Here is an 18,862-nt window from a genome sequence, read left to right as displayed (position 1 = left end):
ATTTTTGACTTTGGTCGCAAGCCTTAGTTCATTTTGAGCCTTGGCTTTCCTCACTTTATCTTTGGAGGCTCGGGCTATTTGCTGATATTCTGACTTAGTTATGTGCCCCTCTTTCCACTTTCTATACTTGTCCTTTTTATGTTTCAATTTATCAGAGAGTTCTTTATGCAGCCATGCTGGTTTCTTTTGAGAGTTGTTATTTTTCCTCTTTGTTGGTATTGTGTTAGACTGGGCTTTTATTATCTCATTTTTCAAAATTTCCCAAACTTCTTGAGTTGTTTTCCCCTTGAGGATTCTCATCCATGGAATCCTTCTCAAGCCCTCTCTAAGTTTATTGAAATTAGCTCTCTTGAAGTCCAGGACTCTAGTTTGACTGTGTTCTATTGCTTGTACTTCCATAATGTTGAATTCCAATATTGCATAACCACTTCCTCCCAGGGTTCCTATGGCTTCAACACCTAGATGATAGATGATAGATGATAAATGAAAATTAAAGAGCTCAGTCTTCACCCTATTGACTGTCATTATTTTCTCCAACTAGTGAACCAACTACTTCCTTGGCTTTCTTCTTGTTCCATGAATACCAAAAGAACATTTTTTATTTTGGTTACAAGCTGAACTTCAGTTTTCCTAATCCCATTGTTATAATTTCAAGCTGTTCTCTGATATATTCTGTTTTTCATACATACTTTCCTTTTCTTTTCAAAAAATTATTTTTATTGTTTTTTCAGTTTATCCAAGAGCTATTTATGCAGTCTTGATGATTTTATTAGGTGCTTCCTTTTGTTTTATTTGTTTTTTCTTGCTATTGTGTTTGGCCCTTAATTATCTCACTTTTTTCAGAATTTTACAACCCTTCTGAAGATTTCACAATTTTTATTAATATCATTCCAAGTTTTCCCCTTAGCCTAGACATGTCAAACACAAGGCCCGGGGGCCGGATGCGGCCCGCGAAGTTGTTTCATGTGGCCCGCAAAGCCATCCTGGAAACAGTGAGGGAACAGCCCCCTCTGCCTTGGCCCTGGCCCAGGCCAGCTAGGAGCCAATGTACAATTTTGTGGTGGCCATCTATGCTGAAACACATTCAGTCTTAACTCCATAACCAACCCCCCCCCCCGCATGGCCTGAGAGGAACAGTGAGGCTCCTCCAGTGGACCATGCCTTGGCACTTGCCCCGGTCCCACCCCCTTCTGCCAGAGACCCTCAGATCTGTCCCACTCTTGCCCAGGCCCCCACAGGCACCCTTGATGCAAACGATGTAGAGCTGGCCGCACCTACCCAGTAGGCCACACCCACTCCATCCATGCCCACCCAGTAGGCCAGACCCACCCTGGCCACACCCACCCGCCCCCCTGAGGTCAACCGCAATGCTGATGCAGCCCTCAATGAAATTGAGTTTGATACCCCTGCCTTAGCCTATTCAAGTAAATTTTCTTAAAATCTAGAACAGCAACCTGTTTTCTATTCTTTTTTTCTATATTACAGTATACTGCATTCTAGAATCACATAGTCACTCTCACAATGGTTCTACAATTTGTACTTTCTCAATGTTTTCTTTCCTATTAATAAATACTAACTCTGGTATATCTGACCTCCTAGGTCCCTCTTACATTTTTGGGACCTTGACATTTTTTTCCGTGCACATCAAGAACCTGTTGGCTTTCCACCCGCTGCAGAGTTTTATTCCCAGCTGATGTGGGGGTAGTTGAAATTCCCCATTACCAAAGTAATGTGTTTCCTGCACAGCCCAGTCATCAGATTTGTGAAAATATGATTTTATTTATATCTTCAGCATATAGCTTCAGCATTGGATCCCTTTGGCACAAACACATAGACCAAACCTGCAAGATTTTCATTTTTCTTTTCTTTTAATTTTTGCCCTGTCAGTTTCAGCAAGGTTTTTACCCTAGATGTCATAAATTATATAAGTTTAGTCATTCTTTACATATAATTCAATACTCTCACTCTCTTTTTGAGGCACCTTTTTCTTTGGAATAAATTATTTTCCATCACCATATTTAAGTCATGAGTTCCATCAGGTTTCAGGAATACTAACAATGTCATATCTGCCCCCTTCCCTTTACCAAAATTTCAAGTTTTCCTTATTTATTTCCATACTCTTGATACACTTCCTTGGCTAAACTCCACTCTATCTTGACTCCAGCTTTTCTGCTGCTCATGGCATTTAACTCTGATTCTCTTATCTTTCTGATTCTAGATAAAGTTCCTTCTATTTAACCAGCTATGATGATGTTGATGAAGATTAGATGACTAGTAAGGCCTTTGAACAGTTTACATTAAACATTAAACCAAGGTCTAAGAATATTAATGCATTAAAGTCTTCAACAATCAAAGAGCTATGTTTTATAATATAATGCTGTGCATGCATATTTACAAAAAGATTTCACTGAATCTTACTGTCAGCCTCCCTGGCTCTAATTTGACAGAAGATAACTTGACTAATGAGAATCTTCACTGCAATCTAAAATAAAGCCATGTTCAGCAGCTAATATCCCAACATCTGTATGGGAGTAAGTCACCTCCTTACTCACTGCTGTTTAAATCTGGCCATGTCTTTTTTTCCCACCTTTCTGCTAGCTCAACAGACATCTTGCTTTGTCTTTCCCAAGCTTGGTGCTAAGCAGATGACATAATTGGCATTCCTGTCCTGGGAAGTTCTAACTGTCAGCATAACTCCCACACTTCCTCCAAGAAAAGCACGTGCAAAATGATGGCTTTACTTTGATTTTGATTGTATCTGACAGTTTTATTGCAGTGAAGATCAGTGAAATATACTTAATTTTCAGTATTCAAATGTCCATCAACATAATAGTTTGCATTGGACTGAGTATCCAGAAATCAGATTTTAAAAACTGTCCATCAAGAAATCATAAATGATCAGTTTAATTTCCCAATATTCTAGACCAGTGCTTCTCAACGTTTGTGTGACGGCGACCCCAGTCACACAAATGTTCTGCGCATGTGCGGTGCCGCGCGTATGGGGGCGGGCCTCCCATGCGCGGCGCACATGTGCGCCGCCCCCCCATGCACGACGCGCATGCGCACCGCCCCATGCGCGGCACACGTGCACGGCGCCGCCCCCATGCACGGCGCACGTGCACGGTGCCGCCCCCATGCGTGGTGCACGTGCATGGCGCCGCCCCCATGCGCGGCACACATGCATGGCGCCACGAAAAATGGCGGATCGCCACCTTTGGCAACCCCCGAAAAATGGTCGATCGACTCCAAATGGGGTCGCGACCCATAGGTTGAGAACTGCTGTTCTAGACTTAACTGAAATTACTCTTCCTTTTTTACATTATAAAGGTATATATATAGCACTCTTCTTCTATACATTAAAGCAGTTCAATTTTTTTCAACTTTCTACACAGGGCTGCTGCCGCCGTTGCTTTAAGGAGTTCATTCATTACAGATAATGCAGTTCTTTATTTCAAAAAAGCAGTAGCAACTTTTTCAGGTTTGCTTTCACAAAGTCTAAACCACTTCTGTTGAATCATTTTTGAAGTATGCATAGCCTATCTATTTATATACACACACTCATTTTATGCATGCATTATTGCCCCTTCAACAATTAATAATAATAATAATAATAGTAAAGTTGGAAGGGACCTTGGAGGTCATCTAGTCCAACCCCCTGCTCGGGCAGGAAACCCTACACCATTTCGGACAAATGGCTGTCCAGTCTCTTCTTAAAAACTTCCAGTGTTGGAGCATTTACTGCTTCTGGAGGCAAGCTGTTCCACTGATTAATTGTTCTCACTGTCAGGAAGTTTCTCCTTAGTTCTAGGTTGCTTCTCTCCTTGATTAGTTTCCACCCGTTGCTTCTTGTCCTGCCTTCAGGTGCTTTGGAAAATAGCTTAATTCCCTCTTCTTTATGGCAGCCCCTGAGATATTGGAATACTGCTATCATGTCCCCCCTTGTCCTTCTCTTCGTTAAACTAGACATACCCAATTCTAGCAACCGTTCCTTATATGTTTTAGCCTCCAGTCCCCTAATCATCTTTGTTGCTCTTCTCTGTACTCTTTCTAGAGTCTCAACATCTTTTTTACATCGTGGTGACCAAAACTGGATGCAGTATTCCAAGTGTGGCCTTACCAAGGCATTGAAGAGTGGTATTAATACTTCGCGTGATCTTGATTCTATCCCTCTGTTAATGCAGCCTAGTACTGTGTTGGCCTTTTTGGCAGCTGCCGCACACTGCTGGCTCATATTTAACTGATTGTCTACTAGGACTCCGAGGTCCCTCTCACAATTACTACTATTGAGCATGGTGCCACCTATGCTGTACTTGTGCATTTGGTTTTTCTTGCCTAAATGTAGAACCTTGCTTTTTTCACCATTGAATTTCATTTTGTTAGTTAGTGCCCAGTGTTCAAGTCTGTCCAGATCCTTCTGTATCTTAAGCCTGTCTTCTGGAGTGTTGGCTATTCCTGCCAGCTTGGTGTCGTCTGCAAATTTGATGAGTTCCCCATCTATCCCTTCATCCAAATCGTTGATGAAGATGTTGAAGAGTACTGGGCCCAGAACAGAGCCCTGGGGCACCCCACTACACACTTCCCTCCATATAGATGCAGTTCCATTGAGGACCACTCGCTGAGTACGGCCGGTCAGCCAGCTACGGATCCATCTGGTGGTGGTTCTGTCTACCCCACATTTTTCTATCTTGTCAAGTAGTAGGTTGTGATCTACTTTATCAAATGCCTTACTGAAGTCCAAGTAAATTATGTCCACAGCATTCCTCTGATCCACTAATTTTGTCACTTGGTCAAAGAATGCAATAAGATTTGTCTGGCATGATCTATTTTTGACAAACCCATGTTGGCTTTTAGTAATGACTTTGTTTGCCTCTAGGTGTTCGTTGATTCGTTGTTTGATTATCTTTTCCAGGATCTTCCCAGGTATTGAGGTCAGGCTGATAGGTCTGTAATTTCCTGGATCCATTTTTTTTCCTTTTTTGAGGATGGGAACTACATCAGCTCTTTTCCAGTCCTCTGGTAGTTCCCCTGTGTTCCAGGATCTTTGAAAAATATAGTTCAGTGGCTCCGATATCACATCTGCCAGTTCCTTGAGAACTCTGGGGTGTAATCCATCTGGTCCTGGCGATTTGAACTCATCTAGGCTGGACAGGTGCTCCCTAACCATTTTCTTGCCTATCTTAACTTGTGTTTCTGTTTTGTTTTTTATGGCACTATTTTTGATAGGTTGGTCTGTTTTTTCCCTTTGTGTAAAGACAGATGCAAAAAATGAGTTAAATAGTTCTGCTTTCTCCCTGTTGCTTGTCACCTTCTTGCCACTTCCACCCACTAATGGACCAATCATTTCCTTCACTTTTTTCTTGTTTTTTACATGTTGAAAGAAGCTTTTTTTGTTATTTTTGACTTTGGTCGCAAGCCTTAGTTCATTTTGAGCCTTGGCTTTCTTCACTTCATCTTTGCAGGCTCGGGCTATTTGCTGATATTCTGACTTAGTTATGTTCCCCTCTTTCCACTTTCTATACTTGTCCTTTTTATCTTTCAATTTGTCAGAGAGTTCTTTATGCAGCCATGCTGGTTTCTTTTGAGAGCTGTTATTTTTCCTCTTTGTTGGTATTGTGCTAGACTGTGCTTTTATTATCTCATTTTTCAAAATTTCCCAAGCTTCTTGAGTTGTTTTCCCCTTGAGGATTCTCATCCATGGAATCCTTCCCAAGCCCTCTCTAAGTTTATTGAAATTAGCTCTCTTGAAGTCCAAGACTCTAGTTTGACTGTGTTCTATTGGTTGTGCTTCTATAATGTTGAATTCTAATATTGCATGATCACTTCCTCCCAGGGTTCCTATGGCTTCAACACCGTCTATCATTTCATCTCTGTTAGTGAGAATTAGATCCAAAATGGCTAATCCCCTAGTTCCTTCTCTACTTTTTGGGAGACAAAGTTGTCTGCTAGGTTTGCCAGGAACCTGTTTGATCTTCCACTTGGTGCGGAGTTTGTCTCCCAGTTGATGTCAGGGTAGTTAAAGTCCCCCATTACTATTGTGGTGTGCTTCCTACATACCTTAGTTAGCTGACTAGCAAAAAGTTCATCTATTTCCTCTGTTTGGTTGGGTGGTCTGTAGTATACACCTATGGCAATGTCATTTCCCCCCCCCCCTTTTATATTGACAATGTACAATGGTTTCTTTTGATCAGCCTTCAGCTGACTTTTTTGCTTTATTATTCCTTTATTCTAAGTTGGCATCTGATAAAGAAGGATATCATTTAATAATTTCTAAGAAGTATGTCTCAAGGTGCCATCAGACATATTTCCCAAGCTTTTTCAAGTGTTATGTTGTTGAACTTGCTGTCTTCTTCTGATTTATTGTATTACTTTTATTGAAGTTTCATCAGTTTAATATTTCTCTAAACTGATTTAAGATGTTAAGTGCCTGAAAAGCATCATAAATATTTAAAATAAAATAAATTTTGCTTTTGTTTGTTTCATTTTTACTGTCACAAAGCATTAGCTGAAGACAGGGACAAGATCAGCCATTGTGTTTTCAGCAAACACGTAGATGGTTTAGATGCTAGGGAGCAAAGATATTTTCTGTACAACAGAAGCAGATTCTGGGGGGAAATGATAACAATTATTGTCCTTTATGGTGCAAAGAAGTGATGATCTGGAGAAGCTCAAAGAAGAATGGTATGAGACCTGATTTAGTTTTAGATGAAATTATGTAATGACATAATTTTGGCCAGATAAACATGGCCAAAAGAAAGATGCAGTGTATGTTTGGAAGTTTTCAAAGTTCTCAGGTGATATGTCTATGGAGATTCTCAGTCATCCAGGTCATGGTTGTCCCAAAGATGCTTTTTCATGAGGCAACTGGACTGTCTTGTTTTTTCTATGAAGTCTAAATTTTAGACAGAGAAGACCGTTCCTTTGAAAGAGGAGTCAAAGAGGCCATCTATGTCAAAACTGAACAGCCCTCTCTCAACAGAGGGAGAGGAATATGACATCATCTATCTCCAGTCTACAACACAGACCTTTCAACAGTTCCAAGAAGGTTCCACACTCATTTGCACTACTTAGGTGACCCTGATGACACAGATAAGCCTCCAGGTAGCATTGAGAACTAGCTAAAAGAATGCAAATGAACAGCTGTCTGCAAGGAGTATAAATCCTTCCATTCCCCACCATCCAGTAAGAACTGAAGAAGCTTCTTGATGAGAAATGAAACATCTTCAAAGAAAAATCAAGAAAGTCCAGTTGTCTTGTGAAAGGAGCATCTTTGGGATTCTCAGTGATAGAATTTATTCTGGGGGTTGGTTGAGTGGAACTATTATTTAGATTTATAGATGACTACTTCTACCCGGAAAAGATATCACCAAGACACAGAACTCATGTTCTAAATGTAAACTCAGCATCCATAGCCAGGCATAAAGAACTTTATTGGATTAGTTCAACCTTCTAATGTGGTGCCACCCAGAAGTGTTCACTTACCTCCCAGCATTTCTACCCAATGGCCATTTGTATTAGAAAAGCAAGGAGGCCGAAACCAAGAAACTGGAGGGCACCAGGCTAGGCAAACTGAGTGCTTTCCCATTCCCTTTTGTTGTTGTTGTTAATTGCGAAGTTGTGTCCGACCCATCGCGACCCCATGGACAATGTTCCTCCAGGTCTTCCTGTCCTCTACCATCTTCTTCCCTTTTCTACATGTGCCTATAACTGGAGGATGTCGTGCCTCCGTCCGAGCCTGACTCTGAGGACGACATGGAGTTCCCTGTTGAGGCCCAGTAGGCTTTGGAGGTCTGTGGGGAGGAACAGGCTGAAGCAGGCCAGGACCCTTCAAGTTTGGAACAGGGAAGGCAGAGCTCAGGCGAGGAGCAAGGCCCCTCCCCACCAGATCCCAGAGCAAGGAGAGCAGAGAGGAGGAGGGAACAATGGAGGCAGGCTCACTTGCTCGGGAGGAGAGCATCACGCCCCACTCCACAAGGCACACCTGGGGAGTAGGTATTTAAGGTGACGCTGTGGAGTTGGGCATTTGCCGGGAACAAATGTGACCTCTTGTGATGTGAGCTCTTGTATCTGGACTCTTTGTATTTTGGATCAAGTTTGTTTCCTGCTGAGTTCTCCTTGCTGTCTTCAGTTTTGCAGTTTGCAGGTTACAGGCAAGCTGGGCGTGGAAAAGATATACTTTGTTATCTGTTTTACTTTAAAGAACTGTTTAACTCCCTTGACTGTTTTATTGAACTTGTGCCAGATATGTGGGGGCTGTTGGGTGAACATTGGCAGTGCTTACAAAGACAATTATTCTAACCAGCTAATTGCTTTGCCTCCGTTTGGGGCCCTGGGTCATCACAGAGGATCTCATGCAGCTATACAGCATTCAGTTTGAGTAGCCTGAATCCTCCCCATCAGCAAAGATCTGCCCATACAGGCTCTGAAAAGATCATCAGGAGACTGGTAGATGACCAAACTACAGTAGACCTGCTGACATAAGACACTTTGTAGAAATCCAGGGTATTTTTACATCTCTGGAAAAAGGAAGAATTAATATAAAGGTTTTTAACATTTTTTATATCATGGACCCCTTTGAGAGTCTGGTGAAAACTTTAGATCCTTATTGATAAATATGCATTGAAATATATAAAATAAAATATATGGGTGTGGGTTGTATTAATAGAATATCTGTAGCTCAGATTTGAACTTTGGAGTTCTTGCTGCCCTCTAAGCTTGGTTGAATATTGATTGCTGGACACTGCTATATGAGCCATCAATAGACCTACTGAAGTAAACCACATTTTACACACACTCAAAAGAGACAATAAAAAACTAGGAAGGAAACAAAAGGAGTAGAACACATCCCCTCCAATATTCAAACAAGGAGGGATCAATATCAGAAAAACAATCTGGCAGAAAGCAATATTCTAATCAAAGAATCACCAAGGATGAATCCCCATTCCCCAAACCCTGGGAAGTAAAGCTACTGTTTATAAATAGGGAGCAAATTGCATGCTCACTTGAACTGATGCTATTACCTAGTCAGGTAATAAAACATCTGCAAACAAGCTCAGGGAGCATCTAGAACTCCAAAGATTGCATTACAAAGTAGAACAATTATGCTTAAATAAAGTTATCAAAATATCTCGAATAAATAGGGAGAAAAAAGTCAGATTTAAATAAAGAGCTTGACACCTCTTGGACAAATCTCTAATAAACATAGTTATAACTAGACTAATCACGTAGTATAAATTAACTGTCTAATCAAAATTATTCTGGATAAGTTCCTTAAAGTTGTCCCCCCCCCCAAAAAAAATCCTATATATTTGGATTGTGGCATAATTTGTGTTCACCACAATTTTATTTCTAATTTGCAATTTAGCCTCTATTTGTTAAAGTGCTGCTGTTTTCTGTAATTATCTATTACTTAGGAAAAAGTTGTAAATAAGCCACTCCTGCTACAATTACTGCTTGTTAATGCCTCGGGAGATCAACATTAAGCTAAAGATATTGTATGCAAATCCCAGTCATACATACTATTTTGGCACTTCGTGGTCTTTAATCCTATTAAAGAGGATTTTCTTATTTGTATTCATTAGAAGTTGACTATTACACTTTGTATATAAAATGGGCTCAATAAACTTTTCCATGTAATTTAACTGGAAACTGTACGATCACTGCCACATAGCTTTCTTTCACTTGAGGTCTTGTGACAGGTTCTTTTTTTTTTAAATCATGCTCAATTGGATTGACCCAAACTCAGGAGAGACACAAACCCACGGGACCCTGGACAGGCAGATTCTTTATACTTCCCTATAAGGACTGGGTGGTGGCTTTAATTTGTGAATACAAACGTGTTAAAAGTGATATGAAAATGTTTTTTACATTGCTATCTCTATACTATTACCATTATTACTACCATATAACTATTACTCTTCAATTACTATTATGAAAATTTTTATACTCTATATCATTACCAATCAATATACTATACTATTACTATTCAATTACTATTACTTATTACTTTATTACCTAATCACCTTTTATTTGTTGTATACTAGTATGTTAAGATTTTAGGAAAGAACATTTCTGTCTTAAATCTGTTCTGTCCATCTCCTCTATTTCATCTTCTTTTTCAGTCAATAGCCAACATGTCCAGCTCTTGCACCTTTTTTACATTGTGCTTTGTCTTCCTGTCCTGCTATACTTCCTTTTCCTCATATAGGAAAGGAAAAAGGCAGCATGGGTGCCTTAAATTTTGCTAAGCTCCCTGCTCTTCCACAGGCCTCCTCTCTAATTCATTTTATTTAAAAACCTCAATCTATCAGCCTAAGATATAGTTTCCTTTTAAATATATTTTAGAAAACACACCATAGTAGCAGTCTAGTTTGTACATAACACTAATCCATAAAGCAAGGTTTATAAACCATAACAGTTGGGCTTATAGACATCTCACTAAGCAAATCCGACAATTTTGGTTTTATATATCAACACCTGGGGGCCCATTCTCACATAAATTCAAGATTTTATTCAAAAAGGCATAATTTACATAATAATTATGCTTGTTTTCATTTCTATACCTAATTTTAGTAGGATTATGAACACAAACTAACTTGGGAAGGGGGCATGGATTAATGCTTAGCCTGAAGAATATAGTTTAATAGCATAGTGGAGAATTTCAATTATTTTTTTCTCACCAGTAACCTGGCTTTCTGTATCTAATGTGAGCAGAATCCAGCAATTCCACTCACGATTGATGAGATTTGTCCCCATTTCCCAGACACTTTGCTTAAAATTGGTGATTCCTCCCCACAGGGAATCAGTAATCTTCAAGCAGGCAGGCCCTAGTTCTGAAAAGGTTAAGGAAAATACTCTTAAAGGAAGTACTCTAATTTTTCTTTACGCCCTTATTTTTTTTCCATTTTCCAATGCCATTTAACTAGGCCAATTAAAAATGTGCCCCTGCCTCCTCCAGCTAAATCCTGGGGTTGGCTACAGTGGTGAAAGTATCAGGCCAGAAACCAGGTGTCCGTACACTCTAGTCCCACCACCTTAGGCTCAAAGCCAATTGGGCATTTTGGGCCCGTCATTTTCTCTCAGGGAGAAAGAAATGGCAAACAACTTCTGAGAAACCTTGCCAAGAAAATTTCACAGATGTATCCATCAGTCGCCGGGAGTCAAGAACAAAGAAATCCTCTGACTCAAGACACAAACACACACTCAAGTTTGAAAGCAGGGCTGCTGCAAATGGGCAGATAAATTTTGTTTCCTCTCCTTCTAGTGAAGAAAATTGCTGGGAGAAATAGAAAGCAATCAACTCTCTCTCTCTCTCTGTGTGTGTGTGTGTGTGTGTGTGTGTGTGTGTGTGTCTGTGTGTGTGTGTGTGTGTCTGTGTGTGTGCATGTAAACATTTTCTTATAATACTTAGTCCCAGACCGAACAACTAGTGAGGTCTACCTCAAAACTGTACCTGAGATAATCTAAATGAAAATTATTTCCGTTTTAATCACCACCACTTTTCCACAAAGTAGGAACCTAGAAACGATAAACTTGTTTCGGGAAAGGCAAAAAATCAGGAGGACTCTGGCAGCACCTTTTCCAACTAACAAATTGTTATTGGAAGACATAACCTTTTGTGAGCTGCAGCTCACTTCATCAGATGCTTTATAATAAAAATTGGTTAGTTGAAAAAATTAACACCCCCTGATTTTTGCCCCCCACGAACACAGCTCTCTTTCTATCATACCTGGGAAGGATAACATTTAGCAAATTTTTCTGTTGCTTTAAGGCAGAACAAATCTTTTTGTTTTCCCAATAAAAAGGTTAACCTCAATAACCAGTACCCTACCTATGGGAAAATATTATCCTCAAACTCTAGACCAGTGGTTCTCAACCTGTGGGTCAAGACCCCATTTGGGGTCAAACGACCATTTCACGGAGGTCGCCAAACAACGCAGTCCGCCATTTTTTCCCCTTTTCCTTAGCTGTGCCACTCCCTTTTATTCTATTGCCTTTTGAAAGCCAATAGAATAGACTCTCTTGAATAGAGTCTAATTCTATTGGCTTTCAAAAGCCAATAGGAATTGTCCAGGCTGTCTCTGCCCTGCTGAGCCTGCCAAAAGTCCCATTCTGCAAACGATGCTGCACCAGTTGAGTAGTCCTCGACTTACGACCGGTTGAGTAGTCCTCGACTTACGACCGGTTGAGTAGTCCTCGACTTACGACGGTTGGCAGTCGTGGCATTAAAAAGGTTGAGAACCACTGCTCTAGATTCTATGAAGGATACAGGGGAAAAAAGAAGAAGCCTTGGGGGAAAAAAACCACAAAATACTCTCTTCCCTTTGACTAACTTATTTTTTTTAGTAATTCTATTCATTTATAACATAAAATGTAAAAATACAAAAGCAAATAGCAATGGACAACAGTAGAGAAAGGGATTAATTAATTGAAAACAGCAAACTTATTTGCTAGGCTGTCTCAGATAATTACTAGAAGAAAGTTTCACCAGAACAACTTTTATTCTTTTTATTTTGTGATTTCTCCCCATCTCAGAGTGTCTAATTTCCTCACTGAGGTTATCCTGTACACTCAACAGTATAACCAGCCTGTATCTGCAATTTATTTTTTCTGACACCCTATCAAGGTAACACAAGGAGTTACAGATTTGAAAGAGGGTGTCACTTTTTTCCTGATAATTGGCAGACCGATTCACAATGGTGGCCAAAATCCTTTCTTGAGATGTTTGCACATGGCAAATTCTTTAAAAACAACAACAACCCAGCATTATTTATTCTACCGGATAAAACACAGTCTAGAAACACATCTCCAGATGTATAAGTATCCTTCATGAGCAGAAGGATCAAGGAAGCTGGCCCTAAATCATGAAAAGATTACTAAAATTAGTCCCATGCCTAAATATGCATCTGTAGGTTTTCTAGAAGTTTCTTCTAATTAAAGAGAAAGCTGAGATATGGATATTAGGCAGAAATCTTAGCGACTCATCTATCCCTCACACATGCATATCAAGATTATTCCCTTTGGGCATTTTCCAGAAAGAATTTGAATGAGGTGTTTTAGAGAACATACCATTTTGTTCTGAGCGTCTGTACAAGAGAATGATCCTAAGCCTTCTGGCTCCTCAGATGCACACTGTCTCCAAGGAATGAATATCAATCACAACAATGTGCCTCAGTAGGTGACACTATCTTTTAATTCTTCCAGTGTTTGTGCAAAAGGCACTTTTCTAATGTCAGAGTTTTCTGTTTCCTTTTTCTCTCTTGAAAAGCAGGAAAATAAAGGTATGCTTTACCTATAAAAAAAATTCCTCTGATTAGAGTACCTACTAACTCCAGCAACATAATACTGTAAATAAACAGACTTCAACTGTGCAGAAAATTTTATCACCACCTTGAGTAAATACTGCCAGAATGAGTATGAGCTCTGAATTAAAGGTCAAGAAAAATAAAACGCCCAAGAACAATATAATACTGCTCAATTCACAATCTCTTCTTTCAGGGTGTTGTGCAATTCTTGTCCTGGATTTTCAACCAAGTTTAATTTGTTTTTTTTTCTAAAAAAATGGAAATGAAGAGAAATTCATGACAGGAAATGAAAAAGCAATCTAAAAATGGTATAGGAGTTTGCATACCTACACTGATGAATATATGTTATGATTTAATTAGGGCTAGGCAAGAAATAAATAGATCACTTACTTTGAAATTACATTTTGATCAATGTATGATTGGGGTTTTCAGACTTTCTAGCACCTTAGCTGTCAACTGAGTTTTGAAGAAGAAAAGCTGGAACACAAGATAACTCCTCCTACTCTGCCTATGTAAGGCTGATCAGGTGCTATGAGGAGCCCCCCCCCTCCTCGATACTAGTGAACTCCATGAGGGCCCTGATCCACTGTTTGATAATTCCCATTCAACATAAGAGTTCCCATCTTTTCGCTTTGCATTTCTTTACTTTTCACTTCAACATCAGTTGTAATAATTCTGTTGCCTAGCATTCTCCCTTTAATTAATAAAAACATAATGAATTAGAAGAGGGCTAAACTGACTGCTTTGATTAAAGAAAAAAAACACAATTACTTTTGTTTCAACTTGGAAACCACTTCTGGACTTTGTGCTTGAGGTCGAAAAAATGAAACGTTTACCAGTTAGATAGGTTTGTTGTTATAGAAATGGCTAGTTTATATTAATATGTAAAAATAAAAACTTGAGTCATTCTACTGCACCAAAGGGAGTTGGAAGTTTTTTCTTTCTTTTTTTCCTTTGCCCTACACTTTTCCCTTCCCTTCACTTTCTCTTACTTTCCCACTATTTTCTTTTGTATTTTTGTATTTTATATTATTAACTAATAAAAAATAAAACAAAAACACAGTGAAGCAGCATTATGGGATCACTTTCTGCTTTTTAAAATATAAAGGTAGTCAGTAGTTCCCTCCCAACTTTTTTAAGTATTAACAATCTCACCCTGTTACAACTGTTTGCAAAACCTATTTTCTCAGTGCTTGCCAAATTGAACCAGCATATCAGACTTTGTAAAGCTTAAACAAAACTGAAAGAGATTCCTATCTCTGTTAGGTCAAAAAATATTGTTTATTTTTTTAAAAGAAATCCATTCAAAATGGTTTGGGATCTGAAACCCTCTACCAAAGCAGTACTAGAGAGCTGCACATCTCAACTATATGTCTATATGATGGGAACTGCTTTGGAAAAACTTGGGAGATTACTTTTAAGGTACTTCTCAAAATGTAGTAGCCAGTTAAAATTAGTGTTCACAGAACTGCTAAAGTTTAATAGTGAAGCAAAGGAAAGGATGCTGATATATTCCTTGTTTGGTTTAAAGGGAGGGACTATGACTTACTATAAACCAGACAATATTCCCTCATCCCTTCCCTTAGGCTCCAATTATTACATGGACAACTACCTTGGTGATCTGGATTCATTCTCAAGATCATATTCTCTGGATAGTGTTCTGCTTGTTTCTAGTGGAACCTCTACCTAGAAGCAAGTTAAATTAAACTAGATAAATCTCTTCCCACTTCTTTGATGCAACATAAATAAAAAGTGGATTACATAGAAGGCCTCCTGTTTTTCTTAGCAAGAAGCTCAGAGGTGATAAACATACCTTATTTTGGCTTATCTTGATAGCAGATACACTCCATTAATCATTGGCTATCCTGGGAAATAGCAGGTAAATTCCCCTCCAGGTGCTATAATTCATTATCTGGAATGGGTATCTTGGTTTAATGTGATTTAAGAAAATATTCATTGCCAACTTGATTAGAAAGTCCTATCAGCAGCCTGGCAGGGGAGGCACTTAGTGTGGCATGGCACCATTTTGTGATTGTCAGCCTTTGTCTTTAGGAAGTGCAGATACAGATGTGTCAGTTGTACACTGGATCCAGAAACACTGTTATAGTTCAGTAGTGTCCTTCCATTAATAAAAATGTTGGGAAGCTGTAGCCCCAAGACTGCAAATATCCTTATATTGAAAATTGAGTCACATAAGTTTTTTATCATCTCTGGAAATTCCTCTGACCATAGATGATCTTTTTTTCTCCCATTTTGAGGCAGAAAACTTATGAAAATTCCAGAGTATTTCCAAATACTGTTGGAAATTTTTCCACCTGTTTGTCAGTGTTATTGCTGAAGCCATGGCTGATCTTTGGATGCTGAGATGGCCTGGGCACTTGAGCCTATTATTGTTATTTATTTTGCTACATTTGTAATCTGCTACTTCTCAGCTACATTATTTCCTGGGCTTAACGAAGATAATGTTCAGAGCAATGAAGCAGATTAGTTGCAGTGTAAGTGGAAGAGTTCTTAGGATGATTTGAATGAATGTGGAGTGTGGTATTTTTTAAAATTCATCTGATACCCTACTCCTTAGCAATCTTTGAAGAGAAGAGGATTAATTCTCTGCACAGAAAAAGGTGACAATGCTTTCCATACTGTCTCTGTCAAGATATTGAGTAAGGAAACTGGCAGTTGAAGGATTGCTTTGAGTAATTAAGCTCTGTTTATATAGAAAAAATAGTGATCAGATTTATTTTGTTTTAGGCTGGTAACCTTTTCTACTCCTTGCCCTATTTATGTTGATTCTTTCTAGCTAGTAGGTTTTGAAGGCATGGATAGGGCATGTTTACTCAAGCTAGGACAGGAGACTCCCCGTGGTTAAGAAAGAAGACTGATGCATTGTGGAGGGTACACTCTGTGGTAATATCACAACTCAAGACCTATTTCAGTTAGAACTTTGAGATATGGTTATCCCAATAGATGACTGAAAACTAAATGGGAGGAAATGTGATTCTGGTCGGTGTTCATCAGCAGATTTTGATACCGTAGTTTGATATTTCTTTAAAGGACATCTGGCAGGGTTAGGCCTTTGGACCACTATTTTTCAGTGAAGTGAATCACTGATTTCATGGTACATTTGGGTATATGTCCAAAAGGTGATACTGGGAGATTATTGTTTCATTCCTAGTCATTAAATTATAACAGTGGTGGTGAACCCATGGCACGCATGCCAGAGGTGGCACTCAGAGCCCTCTCTGTTGGCACGCACACCACTGCCACCAGCAGCAGGTCCATCAGGCCACTACCGCTGCCCGGAGCAGGAGCCCCACCCAGCACAAAGAAGGCAAAGCGGCCGACCAGCAAGCTTGAGTAGAGGTGGTAGAGCAGAGGTCTCCAACCATTGTTGATTGGTGGACTGGAAAAAAAGGGAGGAGGAAGCATTTTACATGCGTGCATGTGCGCACAGGGCCGTGAGCACATATGCGCTGCAAATGGGACAGGGCTAATACCTGCATGATAGTCACTAGCCCTGCCCGATTCTTGCATGGTGCAGCACCTTGTATGTGCACCCTGCAGTGCAGTGGCGGCTGTTTTTGTGCCTTGCAGCACAGTGGCCCATTTTTGCGCCCCCATTTTTTTTGTGCCAGAGGCGGCACTCAGAGGCGCCTCCCTGCCTCCCTGAGGGCACCACAATGCTGATGCGGCCCTGGCATTTTACGATAAATAAGTGGGTTTTGGGTTGTGGTTTGGGCACTGGGTCTCTAAAAGGTTCGCCATCACTGAACTATAATGTCCCACTGGTCTAATATTTCTTCTATTGTTTAACATCTACACAAAAGTTCTGGAGATCACTCAGAGCTTTAGAATAGTGTGCCATTGAATGCTGATGACATCCAGATCTACTGCTCCCTACCATCTAGTTTCCAGATTGACTTGAAGGTTGATTAATCTCAATAATGATCCAGGCAAGGGTGAACAAGCAAATTAAATGCAGATGAGATAGCAGTATTATTGGTAGGGAGGAAACTTGGACTGAAAGGTAAAGCCTGTTTTGATTTGGAATACATTCCCCCAGAAAGAACAGTTTGCTGTTTTGGAAGGCTCCTTGTCTCAGTTCTTATTGGATGTCAGATGCTGTTGCAGCAGACAGTAGTATGTGTTTGCACAACTGCAAACATTCCTCAGCCAGTTGCATCTGGTAAAATTAGTGACCTTCAATAGATGATATACATTTTGTCATTTTGACAACATCTCAGCTTGCTAAACTGCTGAATCTGCTTTCCCCTTGTCATGTAAAATGCTGCCTTTGCTCACCCACATTCTTTACCATCCTGCCTGCTGTTGCTTCAAAGTTATTTTGTTTTGATTATTTTTTTCCTCTATATGAATATTTAATATCTGAGTTTGAGTCCTGATGACAGGCTGTCATCATGATAATAGTCTGAACTTGGCAAGACAATCAACATTCATCATATATTGACTGACTAAAGACTAGGCAAAGTCTTCACCTTTGATGGACAAATAATTTTTCCTCTTTGAGATAAAGGATTCTGATTCAGTTTAGAAGGACCTGCTCTGAAAAACATGAATAGGAATGCCAATAAATAAAATGCTTTTTAAAACCAAATTGATGCTCTCCAAATTTCCTGTGTCCTAATTTCCATATCCTTCCAGTCTCCTGGTTTCTTTTCCTTCCCATGTCTTCCCATCATCTGACATAGCTGTATAATTTGTGTTCAGAAGATTTTATTTCCATTTGTAATTAGCTTGTTTTGTTATTAGACCTAGGCAAGACATTTAAAAAGATTCATCCCCAAAACACTGAGGAATCTCTGGCCTCCGAAACCTTCAGCACAGCTGCTTCAAGGGTCTTCCCAGGTTAACTTCATTGGCATTTGCATTGGACAGTTGTCTGGGCAGCCATCTTGGGAAAACTCTTGAGGAATGTATCTACTTCAGAGCTTCACAGAGAGAAGCTTCATAACTCTCCTTGAATATTTGCAAGAATTATTGGTTATGTTGCTCAAACCTAACAAAGTGGTAGCTTTGAGATTATTGTGTGTGGAACAAGTCAGCTTCATTCAGAATTTTATCAAATTGGTTTCTTTCCACTGAGTTTTGTCTAGTTTTTTGACAGCATGCTCATTTCTGATTGTTCTGAAACATTTTATGGCTGCAGAAAGGAGCAGAAGATGAACAATATGGAAACACTCAAGTCTGAGATTTCCTGGGAGCTTAATTTCATAAGGCTAAGACCACTTGGGTAAACTAATGCTTGTTAGTCAAGAGTTCACTTAATATGTTTTGCTAGTAAGAAGACCACACTACTGTAAGTGAGATGGTGAGATTAAAAGGTCAAGTCTACATACAGCAAGTTTTCAAAGTTTGGAACTGTAGTTTCAGAAGTTATCTTGGTGTGTTTCCTGCCTCAGTGTGGCAAGAAAAAGAACTGTTGATTTTTGGAAACTGTGATTACTATGGAGTGCAAAAAAGAGATTTTGCTGGTAGAGAATTGGAGCTTCAGTTCTTCTCTCTTCTGAATTATAAGTTAGCTTTGCGCATTTTACCTACATGTT

The 18,862-nt window shown here is 39.6% G+C and overlaps 1 protein-coding gene across 1 annotated transcript in view; it reads right to left on the bottom strand.

Annotated features, from left to right (window-relative positions):
• CAPN13 (calpain 13) overlaps positions 1–13,317 on the bottom strand; it is a 103,682-nt gene extending 90,365 nt beyond the window's left edge. The window contains exon 1 of the mRNA XM_039346515.1: positions 13,066–13,317. Within this exon, the coding sequence (XP_039202449.1) occupies positions 13,066–13,068 (3 nt within the window). The 5' untranslated portion in view covers positions 13,069–13,317. The remainder of the gene's footprint in view (positions 1–13,065) is intronic.
• Between the last annotated feature and the right edge of the window lie 5,545 nt (positions 13,318–18,862).

Source organism: Crotalus tigris, unplaced genomic scaffold, assembly GCF_016545835.1.
Source record: "Crotalus tigris isolate CLP2741 ecotype Arizona unplaced genomic scaffold, ASM1654583v1 scf7180000018001.1161693, whole genome shotgun sequence".
Taxonomy (NCBI): Eukaryota; Metazoa; Chordata; class Lepidosauria; order Squamata; family Viperidae; genus Crotalus; species Crotalus tigris.
The sequence above is the reverse complement of the archived record's forward strand: the minus strand, read 5'-3'. Positions and strand labels throughout refer to the sequence as shown.